At 54.9% G+C, this 19,495-nt stretch overlaps 1 protein-coding gene across 1 annotated transcript in view; it reads right to left on the bottom strand.

The window, feature by feature from the left end:
- The window catches only part of MEGF6 (multiple EGF like domains 6), a 71,243-nt gene that overhangs the window by 7,004 nt on the left and 44,744 nt on the right, over positions 1–19,495 (bottom strand). The window contains exons 7-27 of the mRNA XM_027702073.1: positions 14,648–14,773; positions 13,680–13,802; positions 13,185–13,307; positions 11,508–11,645; positions 10,936–11,058; positions 10,298–10,420; positions 10,025–10,192; positions 9,671–9,802; positions 9,403–9,531; positions 7,726–7,854; positions 7,486–7,620; positions 7,056–7,190; positions 4,737–4,862; positions 3,730–3,861; positions 3,208–3,336; positions 2,703–2,834; positions 2,253–2,381; positions 1,548–1,676; positions 871–999; positions 455–583; positions 156–284 (exon numbers count right to left, since the gene is read on the bottom strand). Of these exons, the coding sequence (XP_027557874.1) occupies positions 156–284; positions 455–583; positions 871–999; positions 1,548–1,676; positions 2,253–2,381; positions 2,703–2,834; positions 3,208–3,336; positions 3,730–3,861; positions 4,737–4,862; positions 7,056–7,190; positions 7,486–7,620; positions 7,726–7,854; positions 9,403–9,531; positions 9,671–9,802; positions 10,025–10,192; positions 10,298–10,420; positions 10,936–11,058; positions 11,508–11,645; positions 13,185–13,307; positions 13,680–13,802; positions 14,648–14,773 (2,748 nt within the window). The remainder of the gene's footprint in view (positions 1–155; positions 285–454; positions 584–870; positions 1,000–1,547; positions 1,677–2,252; positions 2,382–2,702; positions 2,835–3,207; positions 3,337–3,729; positions 3,862–4,736; positions 4,863–7,055; positions 7,191–7,485; positions 7,621–7,725; positions 7,855–9,402; positions 9,532–9,670; positions 9,803–10,024; positions 10,193–10,297; positions 10,421–10,935; positions 11,059–11,507; positions 11,646–13,184; positions 13,308–13,679; positions 13,803–14,647; positions 14,774–19,495) is intronic.

A 19,495-nucleotide genomic window follows, 5' to 3' on the forward strand; every position in this document is an offset into this window, starting at 1 on the left:
GTGGGCAAAACCAGGGCACCTGACAGCTCTCTGCAGTGCTGAAATCTGAATTTTATGTCTTTGCTTAAACCCTCCCTGGCCCCCAGACCCTCCCTGTGCAGCACTGGGTGCTGGCACAGCCGTCGATGCCCACGGCCCCCCCGTGCCCCACTTACGGCTCTGGCACTTGTCCCCCGTCCAGCCGGGCTGGCACAGGCACTGCCCCGTCCGGCGGTCACACAGCCCCCCGTGCTGGCACTCGCAGCGCTGCCGGCAGTCGGCCCCGTGCTGGCCCTGGGCACAGGCTGGCACAGGGGCACAGGGTGAGACACTGCCCTGTACCCACCGTCCCAGCACCCACCTCCCCACTCACACGCACCACCAGCCCCTTGCACCCCACCCCCGGCCCTCGGGGCAAAACCAGTCCAGAGCAGGACAGGTTTGCCCCAGGGCTGGTTTCCTGCCCGTTCCTCACCCAGCTCGCAGGCCAGCCCTGTCCAGCCCGCGGGGCAAGCACAGACCCCCGTGGCCGGGTCGCACGTGCCGCCGTTCTGGCACAGGCAGCGCTGGAGGCAGTTCTTCCCAAAGGAACCCGCCGGGCAGGCTGAGGGAAAAGGAGGACAAATGTGCCAGTCAGGGCACAGCTCGAGGCAGCACCACACTGCAGCAGCCACCAGAGCCACGGGTGGACGGCCTGACACAAACCAACACCGTTATTGCTGCAGGGAGAGGAGCCCACCACCCCCCGAGGCTGCTCAGCTGCCCACAGAATGACATCTGGTAAGAGGTAGAGGCATTGCACCCCAGGAATGGCACTCCACCCGCCCCAGGGAATGGCATCCCCACACAGGCTGGCAAGGGAAGGGGCTGGGCTGGGTTGGGAAGCATTACCTTGCTGGCACGTGGGTCCCGTCCAGCCCGCGGCGCAGAGGCAGCGCCCGCTGACGTGGCTGCAGGAGGCATTGTTGAAGCAGTGGCAGGTCTGGCTGCAGTTCTGGCCGTACCTGTTCTCCTGGCACGCTGAGGGGGGGGCAGAGCAGGCAGGGCTGTGAGGCAGCAGGTGGGGATTACAGCAGCCAAGTTCCCCCCAACCATCCCAGGGGCTGGGAGAAGACTCAGTGCTGGTGCTCAGCTGCTGTGTGAGGTGGTCTTATGGTGTTGAGGAGAAATAATGTGTCCTACAGGCGATGACATCCTGACACTGTTATCAGCAGTGTCACATCCTTTTAATCTGTTTAGAAGCAGTTTTGCTGAATGCCCAAGCCCTCATTGCATCCAACCACAATGTGCTCAGCAAGAGCCTCCCAGTCTGAATCCAAACACTTCTCTGCCATACAAAATTAAACTCCACCCAGAGAAAATCACAGATGGGGAACAGTCACCCAAACCTCTGGTTCCTATGACCTGGCAGCAAAGAGACAGCACTGGCTCCAGAGTGCCCGTGGAGGGCAGCTCTGCCTCTCTCCATCCCACCCCAGCACAGAGGGGGGTGCCCAGCCACAGACACCCCCCCTGGCCACAGACACCCCCCCTGGCCACAGACACCCACCCTGGCCACAGACACCCACCCTGGCCGCAGCGGGGGCCGGTCCAGCCAGGGGGACACTGGCACTGGCCCATCACAGGGTCACAGTGGGCACCGTTCAGGCAGTCACAGGTCTGCCGACACTCCAGTCCATAAAATCCATCGGGACAGGCTGTGGAAAACAAAGGAGAAATCCTCACAAAACGACTGTACAGAGCTGGAAACCTCCCAGCAGAAAAGGTGCTTCTTGGTGGCCTTTTTGGCCGATCTAAGGCTGCACTGGTGTGATGGCCACTGTGAAGGGCTCCCTCCTGGCAGGGCAGCAGATATTAGATCCAGATCCACTCTGGACACTCCAGGTACAGGACAGAGCTGTGGTGGATCAGGAGACAAATGTCATGAGGTTCCTGACCACCAAGAGACTGCACAGGCTGGTGGTGGGATCCCTGCACCAGGGACCCTTCCAAGAGGCTGTTCCAAGATACTCTGTGCAACATGTGCACCCAGGGACAAGGGCAGCTGTGCAGCCACTGCAATCCCTCCTTTGACATTTTGTTAGTCTTTTTTTTTTTCCTAGCCCTTTTCCCTCCAGAATTAGAAGCAGAGACAGCAGCTTGCAGACATGTGGTTCACCCCATGACCATCCTGAGGGATTCCCTTTGCTGTAACAGGGTAGTAAAGTCAGACAGGGAGCACAAACCCTGTGGGATGGAGGTGTGGGCCGTGGTCCCCAGGTGCAGGTACTCACCATGCTCACAGAATGTTCCTCTCCAGCCTGGGCTGCAAGTGCAGGCCCCACTGACATGGTCACAGGCTGCCCCATTCTCACACTGACACTGGTGCCGACAGCTCAGCCCAAACCACCCTTCTGGGCACTCTGGGAAACAGAAGGAAATGAGACTGAGGAGCTTGTCCTTTCCAGGGTGCCAGGGAAGCTATGCTATGGCAGGGGATCAGGTTCTGAAAGGAGTAAGAGTATCTGGCAGCTGCTTTTTTATAACGACCAGTGGGTTCTACCCTGCCCCTTACAGATATGAACCCACGTCACCCCACCACCCTGGGCACGGAGCCAGTCTGGCATCAGGACTGGGAGGGCATCACAGCCCGGGCATGGGGACTGGGACAGACCAATGCTTCTCCCTGGAGCACACATCTGCAGCAGCTGGCTGGGGGTAAGGGCACCAGGGGCAGCACTCACTGTGCTGGCAGTGGCCGCCCGTGTACCCGGCATCGCAGAGGCACTGCCCACTCTCGGCGCTGCAGCTGCCGTCGCTGTTGCTGCAGTTGCAGGCGTGGGCACAGTCGGGGCCCCAGCGCCCCACGTCGCAGGCTGGAACACAGGAGGAACCCCCATCACTTGTGTGCCCCACCTGCTCGGCCCCTGCGAGAGCACGGAGCGGGCACAGCGCTGCCTTCCCGTCCCTCACAGCGTCCCCGTGGGCACAGACACGGCTGGAGGTCCCTGGGCAGGGAGCCCAGTGGGACAGCGAGGGCAGGTGCCAGGTTGGCTCACGTTTGATGGGAATTCACTCTGCAAACCGGCCTCCTGCACAAAGGCCAGAGGCACCAGCTGGACAGAGCAGAGAAAAGGAAAGGATTTCAGAGAGATTTCCCTGGCAGAGGCAGAGCACGAGGATGAGAATGGAGCAATGACAAGGCAGATTGGCACAACAGGTCAGTGTGGTCCAGGAGCGATGCTGTACCTCTCTGGCAGTTGTGCCCCATCCAGCCGGGCGGGCAGCTGCACATCCCCGTCACCGGATGACAATGTCCCTCGTTCCCACAGCTGCAGCTCAGCTGGCAGTCGGGGCCGAACCAGCCTGGAGGACACACTGCCAAGGGAAACAGGGACCGAGTGCAGACGGCTGCTGGAACCCCGTCCTGACAGACCTGAGGGCACTGACACTGGCACTCTGAGCGTGGGTGCTCAGCTCTGGGTTGGATAGGACAGGGGACTCACCTGCCTCCCTTTCTGCTGATGTAGAAAGAACCCCTGTGGAGATGGGACTAGAGGGACTTTAGGGGAAGCCCCCAGCCCGTGCCCCAAGGAATGAGGTGACAGAGCCATGCCCAGTGCTCAGCCTGCTCTGCTGAGCGTGGCAGTGCCCAGTCCATTGCTGGGTGCTCTGCTCGCTGGAGCAGGTGCTCCAGGTCCACCGAAATTCCCCTCATTCCAGCTGGAGATGGACATCCCGGCTGAGGGACCTGCTGCAGCCCACACTCACCGTCCTGGCAGCGCTGGCCGGTGTAGCCCGGCGGGCACACACAGGCTCCCGTGGCGGGGTCACAGCGGGCATCGTTGGCACAGTCGGGGCAGATCTCCTGGCAGCCCGGCCCCCAGCGACCCTCAGGGCAGGCTGGAGCACGGGCAGAGAGAGAGGAGCGTTAGGATCAGAGCCCAGGTGGGAGAGGGAAAAGCCTGTTTTCTGGGTTTCCTTTCTCCTTCATGCAAGACGTGGCTACCAGCGAGCACAGCGTGGCTTTGCTTGTTCCACAGACAGTGTGCAAGCCCTTGGTAAGTGCTGTTCTGAGCTCACTCCAGGACTTCCACGCCAATTTTGGATTTGCATCCACTCGTGGGGAGCTCCGAGGGCTCCAAGGGCTGGGTAATGGTGTTGCTGGCACAGGGTCCCTGCAGCTGCCGTCACACCACGGACAGCACGTCAGTGCTCCCAGACCTGCTGTGAGCTGCACAGGAGGAGCAAAAGGCTAAGAACTGCTAAAACCAGGGCAAGAATCCTTCTCCAACTGCTCCTAAGCTGCTCCAGGGCCTGGAAAAAAAGGCAGCTCGAAATGTATGGTAAGCACTGTGCACGTGTGGTTTTACTGCTCAGCCAAACCCTTCGGAGCAGGACATCTATATGTGACTGATGCCTTCCAGCTGCTGTAATAATGTATAATCAGGAAAAAGCTTTTAATTTCAGATTCTCTAGTTTTCCAGCAGTTAAGGAGTAATCTGATGAAGGCAATTAAAAACACACACTGGTAAAGGAAGATTCCTCTCCTATGTTAAGGACTGCAACAACTGAAAATATCTTCATCCTTTTCGTTGTGCTTCCCTCAGCTTCGACAGCGGAGCAGAGCTGACCCAGGCTGCTGTTTAGAACTTACCATCAAAAGCTGCACTTTCTCTGATTTTCCACGAAGATTATCCTAATTGCACTGCATATTTTCGAAACTAATTTTAGCAAAAGCAAAATATCAGCTCCCTCAGCACGTCTGTTCTGCTCACCTTGGCCGCAGTCGTGTCCCATCCAGCCGGGTGGGCAGTGGCACTGCCCCGTGCTCGGGTCACAGGGAGCTCCTCCACAGGCACAGGGCCACCTGCAGCCCGCCCCAAACGTCCCCTGGGGGCACTCTGCAGGGAGAACAGCAAGGTGAGAACTGCCCCCCCCCCGAGATGCCCAAGAGGTTTTTACCAACCCGGCCCCACAGCTCGAGGGAGTCTGTGGGGAACAGCCTGGCTGTGAGAGGCTCCCACGCTGCCAGGCAGGACTGTGCCCGTGATTTAGTGGGCATGGTGGTGCTCAGTCAAAGGCTGGACTTGATGATCTTGGAGGTCTCCAATCTGTGGACAGGACTCGGCAAAATAATGACTTCCCAAGCCACCCTGTTCTCTCTGGGCTGGGGTGCAGACCATGGAGAGGGGAGCCCCAAACTGAACCACCCCTGACTTTTCTAAGATCCTGTGAGGGCTTTTACCTCTCCACCTGAATGTCTACAGGATCTGGGCACCAGGATTTTAAGAAGCAGCCAGGTTTGCAGCAGGACACTGATGTAAAGGAATGAAGAAGGAGCATCCACATCCATATGAGGAATAGGCACTTTTCCTTCCCTCCTGTGTCCCGTGACACAATTTAGCAGCCAGGTAGTGACGTGCACACCGAGGGCCTCAGACCCAAAGATCCTTCAATCCTCTCTGAGGCTCCTCGAAGAGCTCCACGCTCACCAAAGCCAGTGTTCTGTAAGGCTTCAGCAGAGGCAAACACACCGGCACAAACCCCGCAGGAAACGCACACCAGCGCCTCGACTTCCAGTGACACAGTGGAGGTTTTGTTATTCCTCCTCTTTGCTAATTGATGGCAGATGTTTGTCTTCACCCTTTAATAATTTCCAGATCCGAACAACAGCCAAGAGCCTACTATTTCTATACAAATATTTGTGTTATTTCCTGTGACTCCCCCCTACAGGCTTCAGCTCCTTTCTTACCCCTTTTTAAAAATATCCCAAGCGGGAGCGCCCGGCCCGCCAAGGCGCCGGGGGGATCTGGGGGCTCCGGGGGCTCCAGGGGCTGCAGTGTCCCACCACAGGGGGCTCAGGGCTGTCAGACCCTGCCAGGGGCACAGCCTTGCAGGAGCTGCTCCCTTCTGTCCTCCTATGGAGCTCTGGTAGCACTTGCATTGGGATTTTCGTGACTGTCTGCAGCTCTTGTTCTGACCAACAGCCCATATTCTGTCAGAGATGGGGCTCTGCACCACCACCCCGAGCTGGCAGATCAATGAGGTTCACAGTTGTAACCTCTGGGCTGGGGTGATGGAGTGCTTGGCTAAACAGCAGCTAGTGCAGAAACTCCCAGGATGCTTGAATCCAAATCCAGGCTCTGGCCACCGCCAGCCTCTCCATGCAGTGTCTTCTACTGCAGTCTGTCTTCAAGTGTGGACTCCAAGAGTCCAGCTTTTTGCATTTTCTGTGGGACCCAACCAGCTGAAGCGGATCCAGGAGGATCCAGCCCCACAAGAGCAGGAGGAGGTTGATTTTTCAAGCTCTGCTCCTCTCTGCGGTTGGCAGAAGTCATTCTTTTCCAAGCTCTGTGTTCATGTTTTGTAATCACCTCGTGCCAATGACTCACTGCCTTTAGGTTCACTCAAAGCACCTTTGTCTGAACAAAGTCAAGCACTCTAAAGCCCCAATCACCCCCAGGATCTTGAAATCTGCACCCTCAGAGCCTGAGTGTTGGACACTGTCAGACACACACAGAGTTGGGCAGTTCAGTCACTGTCCTGTCAACTGGCCCTTCATGTGAAGAGCACAAAACTGCTCTGGCAGGTTCATGCAGAGGCAGAAGTTTAAATCCTAATGTAAATTAAATATAAAATCCTCCTTTGCACTTGCAGATCAGAGTTTCAATATGGAACAGAGAACGGAGCAGAAAATGTGATAGTGTTGTGCTGGGCACAGATTGCCTGGAAGGGCAAAGACATCAAGAGCAGGGAAAGATAATTAGATCCCTATCACCTTCATCTACCAACACAGAGATGTCCAAGTGGCAGGATGAAGTGAGACCCTGTTCTCCTTTTCTGAATCAGGGTCATTTTCCAGGAGGAATCCTTCCCCCCTGCTTTAAGGAGACAGCAGCATCTCCCAGGGACCTGCAGATGGCAGCTCCCAGGGCCCCTAAAGCCTCAACTTGCCACTCACCAGATCATCTGCTGCGGGCTGGGGCTCTCAGGGGACTTTGGAAGTGCTTTTGAGTTGTTTTGTGAAGAAAAACGTGAGTGAGAACGGTGAGTTTGCAGCACGTGCAGAGCTGCCCCGCCTGGCCCTGCCTTACCTTGGTCACAGTTGTCCCCGTGGTACCCTGGGGGACACTCCTGCTGGCACTCCCCGGTGACAGGGTCACAGGACACTCCTGGGGAGCAGCTACACTTCTTCTTGCAGCCATCCCCATAGTAGCCAGGGTCACAGCCTGCGAGCAGCCACGGTCCAAGAGAAAGGTCTGGAATTACTCCTTGCCCCTGGGGTGCTGAGCACCCTCCCGAGCTCCACCACCAGCAGCTACAGGTGTCCCCAGCCCCACACAGGTCCTGGTGACAGCTGAAGGTGACCAAGTGTGAGCGAGGTGTGCTCCCAAGGGAACCAGAGGTGAGACTGCCCGGGAGGGCGGAAAGCAAGCGGAGTTTTTCCCCCGGAAAATCAATGTGGGGGGAAGACACTACGGGAGGAGGAAGGGGGATGCTCCAGGAAGGCCCTGGGGCACTCACTGGTCTCGCAGCGCTCGCCTCGGTAGCCAGGCTTGCAGTGGCAGGAGCCGTCCCTCTTGTCACAGTCCTGAGTGTGGGGCTGCACACACCGACACTCCTCCGAGCAGCCCGCGCCGAACGCCCACTTGGGGCAGGCTGGAGGGAGGGAAAAGCTGGTCAGAGACCCGGGGCAAGGCACAGGGACGGCACCCAGGAAGGCTGGGATCCAGGAACAGCAGGGATGAGGACAGACACACATACCCAGGTGGCAGTACCGGCCGTACAGGCCGGGATCACACAGGCAGGCTCCGTAAATCCGATGGCAGCGACCCCGGTTGGCACAGTTGCACTTTTTCCTGCACTGTTTCCCAAAAAATCCTTTAGGGCACCCTAGTAACAGAGAGAGATTTCCTGGGAAGATGAGCCAGTTTCAGATGGACATTTGGCTTCCAGTAGAAAAACATACCAGGACCAGAGCTGTGTGAGGCCAGGGATGCACCAGGGCCAGGGATGCAGGCAGGGTGAGAGCGACCAGATTCCCTGGAGCTGCTCAAAATCAGCTGGCCCTGTGCATGTCACAGGGGATGCCACTTGCTGCCACTCCCTGCAGTGCCTCCAGGGCACCCATCAGCTCTGCACTCACTGGGACCAGTAACTGTGCTGCTGGGCCAGAAATAACCCACCCACAGGGCTCAGAGGGGTCAAGGCTTTTCTGTGTGAGAAAGTAACCCATGAGGCTGCTCCTATTGATAAGCCACAGTGATATTTGCACTATTAAGGGAATAAAATTATTATTTTTTCTCTGTTATGCAAAAGATCTGGATATTGGAAGCACATGGCAGCCAGGCTGTGTCAGCAGAAGACTCTGGCCAGCAGCTGCCCAGCAGCATGTGCCTTCTCCCTACAAACAGAGGAGCAGAGGAAATGCCACCCTGGGACAACAGAGCAATTCTGCATTGTTTATTTTAATTTTACCTTCCTGTTTTCTCTCTGTCCCCCTCAATCACCCCCTTCCTTCAGAAAGGAAAGGTCGGGGTACCTCGTGTTCATTTACATTCTGCTTCCCTCTCCTTCAGTAATAGTTCCCATATGCTCCCAACATGTGACTGAAGTCCTTTTGTCTGCATCTCTGACTGTCTCCCTCTTTCTGGGTTTTTAGATTATGTCCCCCAAATTTTAACCCTTTGGGAGTGAGAAATGAACCCCACCAGCAGTGCCCCCTCCTTTGGGTACTGTGGGTAACCACTGTCATCACAGCTTTTCAAGGCTTTGGGTTTTCTTCAGGGGAAAATACCTCCATGGTTTCCATGGAAATTTACCATGGAAATTGTGGTTTTGACATTCTTTTCTGTGTCTGCCCCTGAATGTCCCATTAAATATAGATGTTGGCCCCCAGTCACCACTGAGTAGCGAACAGGGACCACAAAGGTCTTCCAGTGTAAGGACAGAGCACTGCTCTGAGGGTGAAGAGTCTCCTTTACCACCTTTTCCTTACTAAAATGACATTTTTCCACACACAACTCAGTGACCCACAGAGTCACATGGAGCAGGGATGTGTTGGAGCAGCTCACACTGGGACGGTTCAACGAGAGTGTTGAAAGATGCTGTCAGTGAACAGCTACAAAAGGACCAGTGTAGGGAAACACTTTCAGGCTTCAGAGAAGCACAACTGAGAGTGGCAGCAGAGATGGCCAGAACAGCCATTTACCCAGTGATGGCAAACACACTGAGAGAACCAGAAAAGAACCACCTCCACCAGCTGGGGAGCAGCACCCACAACCGCCACCCCGGGAACTCTTCCTTACGGAAAAGCATTTCAGGGGGAAAAGAAAACTACTAGGGAGGGCCCCGGGTTTGGTGTGTGGCTTTGGGGCCCCACGGAGGTGCCGTCCCGCCTTTTGGCAGCGAGGTGAGAGCCTCCCCGAGCGCTGTGCTTACCGTCCTGGCAGAGCTCCCCGGCCACGCCGGGCGGGCAGCGGCAGGCGCCGGTGCCGGGGTCGCAGGAGCCGCCGTTCTGGCAGCGGCAGCTCTGGCTGCAGTTGCTGCCGAAGGTGCCGGCCGGGCAAGCTGGGCAGGGAGAGGCAGACAGGGCTCAGCCGGCAGCCACAGCCCCCCGGGGCTGCCCCAAGCCCCCCAGGGTTGCCCCCATGGCACACCCCGGGCAGGGGGAGCACGGCTCCCTCGCCGCTCCCTCGGCACCACTCACTCTGGTTGCAGAGGGTGCCCGTCCAGCCGGCCGGGCACTCGCAGCCGGTGCCCTCGGCGTTGCAGGCGGCTCCGTTGGCACAATCCTCGCAGGTCAGGCTGCAGTCGGGGCCGAACGTGCGCTCCAGGCAAACTGCAAAGAGAGGCACCGTGGGTGAGAACCCCCTGAGGCGGCCTCAGCATCCCTGGGAGTCCGGGCAGGGAAACCCCCACGTTCCGGCTGCAGCAAAGCCAAACACAGAACAGGCACTCAACAGGTCTGGGTGTGTGTTCACCCAACACAAATAAACCCAGCCCCATTATTTCTGAAGAGTTCCAAGCATGGCATTGGCCCCCGCTGCCCAAAAATGCCCACCGAATTTCTCTGAAAGCGTGTGCTCCCCTCTTGCTTCCATCTCCTCCTCCTCCTCCTCGTAGTCGTCGTTGAAGAGCTGGGTGAACTCATCCCGCAGGATGGCCACGTGAGGGATCGGGCGGATAACGGGGCGCCGACCATCCAGAGCTTCCACAGTGTCCTCCAGGGCTGGGAAAGGGGAGGTGCAGGGCTGAGGAGCTCCAGGCCATGCGGTCCTGGCTCGGCCGGGTGGCAGAGGGGAGGTGCCCGTGGCCCCACGGACAAGGCACTTACAGATGCAGCTCCTTCGGTCCTCGTCCAGCTTGTGTCCAATCTCACAGCCACACTGGAACGACCCTGGCTGGTTCTGGCACGTGTGTTCACAGCCACCGTTGTGTGAAGAGCACTCATCCACATCTACAAAACATGGAAGACTCCGGAGTAACGGGAAGAGTCTCCCTGTGCAGGACAGGGGCCCGGACATGCCTCTGGCCATGCAGCAGTGAGCAGGCTGATGGCATCCTCTCTGCTAAGTATGTGAAGCCATCGACTCTAAAAATGGAGTGAAACCACTCCAGGGATTAGGGATATCTGGTTTTCAACCTAAAATGTGCTCCGTTTCAGTTGCCATCCGTCACTAATTGGGTAGAAACAGGTGGGTGAGCTTGGCTCTTCCCCTGTGAAATGTCCTTGAGAGCTCTGGTAGCGAGAACAACTTATTAAGGGGATTTTTCCCTACATTCTTTCTCCTAAGGAAGTGACTCATCAGGGAGCTGGCAGGAAAACTGGTATGGGCTGGGAGAAGCTGGAAGAAATGCCTGGCTGTTCGCAACCAGGTAGGACAATTTCTTGTTCTTTTAATTAAAAGCTTCATTAGTCAATGTCTCAGCAGAGAGGGTTTGCTTGGAGCCCAGTGAAGGGCTGGTACTCACCATCACACCCACAGCCATCCGTGCTCAGCCTGTACCCAGCATGGCAGGAGCACTCGTAGCCCCCAGGGTAGTTGTAACAGTCTTGGTGACAACAGTGAGAACCAGTGTCACACTCATTGATATCTAAATAAAACACAAAGGGTGTTAATACACTGTACAGTGGTGACAGCAACTGTTAAATTACTCCCTGACCAGTTCTGGTGAGCTTTTACCGAGCCAAACGCTGAGCCAGTATTCCTGAGCTCCTCTTGGATCATGAATCCTCAAGGCCTGTGGGAAGTTCACTGTGGTTCCCAGTTTGAGACTGTTTTTACAGGCTTTTTGTGCTTACACACAAGGTGATTCCAGCTGTAACACTGACTCCTGCTTAAAGCAGTTTCAGCAGGGAAAAACTAATTAGTTTGGAAGTCATAACTGCTGTCCAAGTATATCTTGAGTGGAGGTTTGAGGATGTCTCCCTTCACCTCTGTTTTTTAGCCTGTTTGTAGTGCACACACACAGTGGCCAAGAGAGACCCTCACAGTTACCTGAGATGTGCCTGTAACTCAAGGTCTGGACCTTTCCTGCCTTACCTGTGCACGACTTCTGGTCCTCCTCCAGCCGAAAGCCAAAGTTACAGGTGCACACTGGGCCAGAGCTGCTGTGGTGGCACATGTGGGAACAGCCCCCGTTGTTGGCTTCGCAGCTGTTCACAATCTCCATCTCTATCCCTGGAAAAGGCAGACTGGTCAGGGCCCCGTGTGACACATCTGGCCCATGCCTGCCCTCGGTGCTGCGCCCCAGCCAGCCCCTGGCACCGCATCGCTGCTGAGCAGGGGGATCTGCAGTGGGAAAGGATGGAAATAGCTCTGCACAGAGGCCACTGCTGGGCTGGGAAGTGGGGTATAAAAAGAAACCGAGGGATCTCACGCAGCCTCTCAGGGACAGAGTTGCAGAGCAGGCTCTGGACAATCTCTGGGATGAACGGGCTGCGGATGAAGCTGCTCCCGCTCCTGCCAAGCTGCAGCGTGTGCTGCCAACCAAAAGTTGGCTCGGCCTCAGAGCAGAGCTGTTCTGGTGCCAGGGAGAAATGGGAGCAGCAGAACACAGCTAACTGGGGAAACATCCAGATGCCTACAGCGAGAATCGTTAGTTCCTGACATGTCAAAAACGGTCGGCACGAACATCAATCGCAGCCATAGATCATCCCGGCTTGGCAAGGGTTCCATAAACTTGTCTAGTTAATTAAGCTTTCTTAAACTAAAAGGAACTTGTTTCACGGAGTTTGACTCAGTCCTGAACCTCAGGAAAACAATTTCTGCCTTCAAGAACATTGAGTTTTTCATGTGTTCAGACCCAAGGAGGATAAAGAAAGGCAGCTTGATGCTTCCCAATGGATCTGTGCTTGTCAGAAACAAAAGATGTGCCACAGTGGAGGACTATATTCCAGAGTTCACAACATGATTATCATCCCTCTCTTTCCCTTTCTTACTAATGCAGCACAAGCAGGGTTTTGCACAAAAGAAACATGCTAGAAAGGGCAGGGAGAAACACTTCTCATGTGGGAAGGCTGCTTCGTTCCAGAAACAGTGTCAATGATCATGGTGTGAGACCAGCCATGTTCCTAGGAAGGGAGTTGTGTACATCTTTGGGCTCTTAAATACCATCTCATCAGCCTGGTTCCTCACATTGCTCTGTGTGATGCCTTTCAAGACCCATTTATGGTCTGCAAAGCCTTGGCAAGGTCCAGCTGCACAGGTGGAGCATCACAGCTCCCAGTAACACCAGCTGCCAGCACTGGGACTGCCCCTGTGGTGTTCATCTGTAAGGGGCTGCTGGTGCTGATAGTTCTGGTTCAGCCTGTCCTGAATGTGCATCAGCTGAACGAGGCTGCACGGACAGCCTGGCTCACTCTTGCATCACAGTGTTTATTTCTTTCCTTGATGGGAACAGATGTGATCCCTTCACTGGCCCAATTCCTCCTCCAGTGACACATCTGCAGCTGACTGAACTCGTCCAACGAAGTCCCCAAGAGCAGAACTTGGCCTGTTTGGAGCCAAACGGCCCCAAATCAATTGCCTAAACCAGCTAAAGTAGCTTCGTGGTGACTTTTAAGATCAGACCAAGTTTTTTATCTTGGTGGGGGAGTAAACAGCCCCAAAGCTGCTTGTGAAACTCTTCAGCAAAGATTGCTCTGACTTGGCTCTGCCAGTTCAGCGAGGACAGTGACAAACACGTGCAGAGGCCACCCCATGTCCCACAGTACTCACGGTAGCACTGCTTGCCATCCGCCCCCAGCTCGTAGCCCGGGTTACAGGTGCACTTGAAGGAGCCCCGTGTGTTCAGGCACTGGTGTGAGCACATGGCCAGTCCCGTCAGGCACTCGTTCACATCTGGGAGAGGTGAGCAAACAATGAGCTGGGCAGGCTGAGCCACAAACATTCTCCCAAAGGGGCCACTGTTACTAACTTCCGAGTTTTTTCCACTGGTTTCTCGCACCCTGAATTCTTCACTGGGGTCCAGATCGACAAAGACACAGTTAAGAATTCAGAATTGCTGTTGAGCTCCCCCAGGAAATTGGACTTCTTGAAACTGGGGGGCTGCTGCAGACCCCAACCGAGCAATCCCTGCCGTGTGCATCCCTCCGTTGTGTTCACACTGAACACCCCCCAGCCCAAGCGACACAGGAGTTCCCCTCCCGGGTAGGAGGGCAGGAGGGCAGGGCACTCACCCTGGCAGGGCACTCACCCTGGCAGGGTACTCACCCTGGCAGGCCTTGCCGTCGGGCCCCAGGCGGTAGCCGGGGTGGCACTGGCAGCGGGCGCGGCCGCGGTGGCCGTGGCAGAGGTGCTGGCAGCCCCCGTTCCCGTCGGCACAGGGGTTCCTCACTGCGGGGCAGAGCAGAGCAGACAGGCAGCATCAGTCCACACACCCCCTGGCTCTTATGGCTCTGTGGGAGAACGGAGCACCAAGCAGCTGTGCCCGGCAGAGGAGCCTGTTCTGCTCCAGGCAGAGATTCCCTGTTCCTGCTCCTTGACGGCTCCATCGGGCAGGAGGATTTACACGGTGTGAGATCCTGTAAAACCCTCCCAGCAGAAGCTTGGCACGGGCACGTCCCTCTGCAGACATTACGCAGCAAGTGCTGGCAATTTGCTCCGAGTGCTCCCACCCAGAGCTTTGCCAACCTCTGACCTGCTCCAGGACCGGGACAGACGCTCCAAACCCCTCCGACTGCTGCGTTTGTAATATCCCAGTTGTTCCTTTTCCCTTAGCAACTTCACAGCTAAAGACTTCCCCCCTCCTGCCTCTTGAATGACAGCTGCTATGAATGAGGAGATCAACCTTGTGCTCTGTCCCCTTTGGCTTCTCTCCCTCCTGAGCCGGTAGCAGGTCAGCCAGAGAGCTGTCTCCAGGCTGAGGGAGAGGATCCCATCCTGCTGCCACACGCTGCTGATCCTCCACTCTCGCAGCAGCCTGTGCCTTCAGACAATTTCATTTTTGTTGGCCGCGCTCCCCCAGCTCTTCCCATCCCCTGGAATAAGCTGCAGGATATGTCCATGACAACAAAACACACAGAGTTTTTGCTGGAAACCCCCCCAGTCTGATCCAGTGGACATGTGAGCGTGCCGGTGTGTGCTCCCTGTCCCTTGGTGTGTGCTCCCTGTGCTCCCTGTCCCTCGGCTCCCAGATGGCAGCTCTGCCCCCCCGGCCCCCCTGTGCCCCTGGCACTCACGGACGCAGCGCTTCCCGTCCTCCTGCAGCTGGAAGTTGTGGCGGCACTGGCAGCGGTGCTGGGCCAGCGTCACCTGCACGCAGTCGTGCTCACAGCCACCGTTGTTGAGGGCACACGAGTTCACAGCTGCAGGGACAGAGGGACACAGAGTTTGTCACAAAGAGAGCGGAGCCTGGACGACCTCCTGCGCAGGACCAGGGCAAATCACACACTGCCAGGATTTAGGAATTTAAAACTGGGGCACGTTCAGCCTGTGCTCAAGCTACAAGTTGGTGGCCAACCTCACAAAGAAAAAGTGGGAGGTGCTGCTGCAAAAACCTGTGGGCAGTGCAGGAGAGGCCACTCACCCCCGTGCCAGAGAGACCCTCAGGATGGGGACCCTGTTCTTTCAAGGCAAGATCAGCTCAACAGTGTTGGGCAGGAACTTCAAATAATTCTTTTCCACCATAAGAGGTCCCATTGCTCTCCTGGAAGGTGAGATCAGGACACAGGGGTCTGGTCTAGGTCCTGTGCAGGGAAGCCAGGACCCGGCACATTTCCTGCCAGGCACTCCCCCTCTCCAAAGGGCACCGTGTCAGCGAGCAGGCTCCTCATGTCAGCACATTATTGCTGGAATTCCCATCACCCTGTTCCAAGGCAGTCACTGCAGGTGCAGTGCCACAGCCATTCAAGCCATTACTGCCCAGGGAGCTCTGCTCAGGCATATTCAGGTTTTCCTGTGATAAAATGATACGGAAAACCGAGTTTCTGGCTCTGTGATGAGCAGAAGTCCCGTAACAACCCTCAGCTCGGGGCTCTGACCCAGATGTTCTGTGTGAAACCTGGGACACGTGGGCTTGACCAGCAGTGCCACCCAGCCAGAGCACCCAGACACACACCAGCCAGAGCTCTGATTTCATCCCAAGTGCAGGCAGGACTGGGAATTGAGCTTCCCAACTGGTGTTCCTGGCCGTGCCACGGCGTTTCTGTGTGGCCTTGCGCAAGGAGCCCAGAGGATTTCAAGCAGTCAGAAAACAGAAGGTTTTGCCTGGGCTACGGCACAAAACAGACCTCATGACCCAACATGTGGACTCCTTACAAGCCTGCTATCATTAATCAGGCCTGGAAACAGCCTTCTCCTCCCCCTCCCTGTTCCTGTAGTCTGGGATGTCTCTGCAGGATAAGCAGAGGAGCGGGATGTTTAACTGGGATGTGTGCACCTTTCAGTGAGCCAGTGGGCTGAGCCTGCCTGCTTGTTTTACTGCAGCAGGATCCATGGACTCTGCCAGATAAGCCATTGTGGGGTAATTACACACCTCCAAAGTGATGAAAGTCTCCTCTTGGACCACTGACTGTCTCCTGAGTTAGTCCAGCTATTCCTTATCCACTGAGCATCTCAGCAACAGCTCCAAAGAGAAGTGCCCCTTGTGGGAATTGGGAAATTGGCCTTTAAAGTCTGTTCTGTCTCTTAGGAGCCACCAATCTGTCACAACATGCTGCCCACCACAGCTGGGTGAGTGGGACAGGCTAAACCCGGCCCCGGTCTGGGATGGAAATCCAGCCCCGGTTTCCATGGGCAGAACAGTCCAATGAGTTGTGGGCTCACACATTTCTAACCTATTTTTTAAACTCCAGTATAAACTAATGTGCTGGCTCTGAGGAACCTTATGAGAAAGCTAAAAATATCTCTAATGAAAACCATCTTTCCCAGGCTGATCCTTCAGGTGCTCACGGTGCCCTCCGCAACCTCCGGAGCTTTGGAAGCAGCCGAGCCTGGAAAGCAGCTGCCAGAAAAAGTCTCTGCTTGTAAAGCACCTCTGATTCCCAAGGCAAGTTGGGTCCGTGCTCTTGTACATCAGTGAAAACAAATATTTGGCTCAGGAGGAAAATAAAGGGCAAAAACATCTATTTTCTTTTTTCTGCACACGGTTCCCCTGCAAGAAATTAGGCCTTAACTTGGAGCTGCAGAGCGCTCTCGTCTCAAACATAATAAAACCCCAACTTCCCATTTTATGCTTCTAATTAACTAAACAACATTTGGGGGAATAAAAGCAACTTCACAGGGTCAAGGTTTTGCCATACACAACATACGGCTGGAGCAAGAACTCGGGGTTTCTGTCAGTTGTGCTGACATTGTTTCCCTTAATCCATTTGGAAGGAAACAACAGAAACGCTGGACGTTCCTTAAAAGTTCTGGGTCAGAGTTACACTGCTCAAGCTCTAGCAGAGATGGGTGGTCATTTAAAAATATTCCAATATATTAAAGTGTTTAATAACATATATTCAAAAATAGCCATAAATAATGGGCTTGTTAGAGTGCCTTTCTTAAAAAAAAGAAGTAAAGCAACCCTGATGCCTGCCAAAACATTCCTTCATCTGGGAAAAGCACTGGGCCAACGTAGAACAAGCCAATGCATCTTACATCTAAAATAACCTCCCAGGATGCAGTTATTCAGATGAATTTGAAGTCTAAATAACAGCCTCTAACACACAACTTTTCAGAGTGGAAAAAACTAAAGCCTGGGTTCTTCTTCCACACAAGATTTCAGCAGAGAGAACCACTGTAAGGCTGGAGAGCTTTGTGCAGATTGCTGAGAGAACACAAAAGGTGAAGCAGTGGGAGTGCAGGGGTCTTGCAGAGTGTTTCCCTCCCTCCTGTGTTTCTTTCTGTGTCACCTCTTTGCTGACAGACCTGCTCCTAAAGAGGAACAAACCCCCTTGAGCCTCCCCTGGAGGGCGAAGGGGCCGGTGCTGCCCCAGCCATGGTGGGGCTGCTCCAGACCACTGGGAAAATGGGAACCAGAAGTTCTCCTCTGTCAAGAGACAACTGGCACCACTGGCTGTACGTGAGCCATACAGAGCCAGTGGCACGGGCACGATGTGCAGCCAAGCCACGAGTCCTGTGCTGTCACACTGAGCCACAGCAGTGACACTGATGGGCAGGGGGCTCCTGCACCACCCCAGTTGTGCTGAGATGTGAACTCATTCAATAAGAGGCAGAAATAGCAAGACAAAACAACTAAAATAAGTTAAAATTGTTTTGGGTGTCTTTCCATCAAAGCCAGGGCCTTAAATCCTGGGTCTCCTTAGCTGGCTCCTCAGAGTCACAGCCAGCAGACCTCGCTGCTGGCCTTGTTTTAATTACTGCTCGGGTTTTTTTCTGTTTACAGAACCACTCTAAAAATATTTCCATTCCCAGATGCTTTGCTGAGCTTAACGTTTCTGTGACTGTGCTGCCAAATCCAGTGTCATCTTGTACATCGCACACATTTTTGTAATTACAGCTCAGACAGATTTTCCACAGATGATATTTCAGCGTCTGCGAGAGGGACACTCCTTCCATCTCCTCTGTCTGAGGGGAGTGCAGTGCTGCTGAAAGATGCTGCTCTGGGATTCTGACCCTCTCAGGCCCGGGAAATGGATAAAGAGGGATGAAAAGGACGTTGTTACTACTGACTGCATGTGGGAAGTGGGTCTGTGCAGTAGCTGCCTAACCCAGGAGTTGATTTAATACCTGATCTCTGCACCCTCCAGCTGCCCTTCTGACTTCTCCTCTCTCCCATCTGTATCCCCTTTCCTTCAGATCCAAGTGATTTGCCACCAGAAGCAGTGAGTTGATACCCCAAGAATAACTGCAGGCAGCTGTAACCAGAACTGAGCAGGATGTTCCCTTTTGCAGCATCACACAAACCCATCAATTCCAAGAAATGGCTGAAAAATGTGTGACTGGGCAAAGGAAAGGTCAAATTCTCTAAAATGTGGAAGTTGTCTGCAAAATGAAAAGCCCCACCAAGCACACATGGACACTGACCCTCTGCACACACGGCTCAAGCCCACACAAACCTCCTGGCACAGCCCTTCTGTCCATTGCACCGCTGCTGTATTTGAGACTCCTTCATTTGAAGTTCTCCTAATATAAATAGGGATCCATCATGTAATCCTAAACTGATTTATCCTAACCTCAGACAACTTCCAGAAACATGTTGTGTGTTAATACAGACCATCTCTCCGCTCCACAGGCCAACAAAAGCAATTGGCTCCCACTGAAGCCCTTGCCTTGGCCTGGCCTCCATCCCTCCGCTGAAACGCTGGAGCAGGACCTGGAGATGTGCTCCCTGCCTCCTGCCCATGTGGTTCTGATAAACACAGAGGTAATTCCAGGACGTGCAAGGCCTCTTTTTTGTTCTGTTTCACTTTCAATAGAAGCTGCTGCTCCTCTCCTCCCTCCCTCAGCAGTGCCTTGCTGTATTTGAACCACAAGGACGCAACAAAGGAACCCTGCCCAGCAGAGCACCCGGAGCACCAGCAGTGATGGAGAGATGGTGTGAGAACTGAGCCAGACACAGGTTTAAAGGTGGTTTTGTGCTCTCCTGAGTCACAAGCCCAGGTACCAGCTAGCCCTGGAAAGCTGCCTTGTCCACGCCAGCACATTTTGGGGGAATTCTGGAGCGTTCTGCTCCAGGCAGTGCCACCGATTCATCATCGGAGCCTGTGTGGGGTTTGTGGGGATCAGAAAACATCTAAAAAATTAGATCCATGCTTTGATGGACCTTAACTAGAAAAATCACTGCAAAAGGCTCTTTCTGTCTCTAAAACTTCTCGCTGGGGCTGCCAGCAGCTTCCTACAGCCCAGCTCCATGCCCCAGCACAGAGCTGGGAGCCTCATGCAGCCTCTGAGGGCAGGGAGCTCCAGAGAAAAGGGGGATGAATGGATGGATGGATGGATGGATGGATGGATGGAGGAGGCTCGCTGTCTCCAGTTCCCTTTATTCCTGGCCTATTCCTTGTATTTAGTGGCAATATTTTGTGTTTTAGCAGCACCTCTCCAGAAAACGAGAGAATATCATCCCAAACTGCAGAGAAACACCG

Source organism: Neopelma chrysocephalum, unplaced genomic scaffold (assembly GCF_003984885.1).
Source record: "Neopelma chrysocephalum unplaced genomic scaffold, ASM398488v2 Primary Assembly neopelma1_180, whole genome shotgun sequence".
NCBI classification, from domain to species: Eukaryota; Metazoa; Chordata; class Aves; order Passeriformes; family Pipridae; genus Neopelma; species Neopelma chrysocephalum.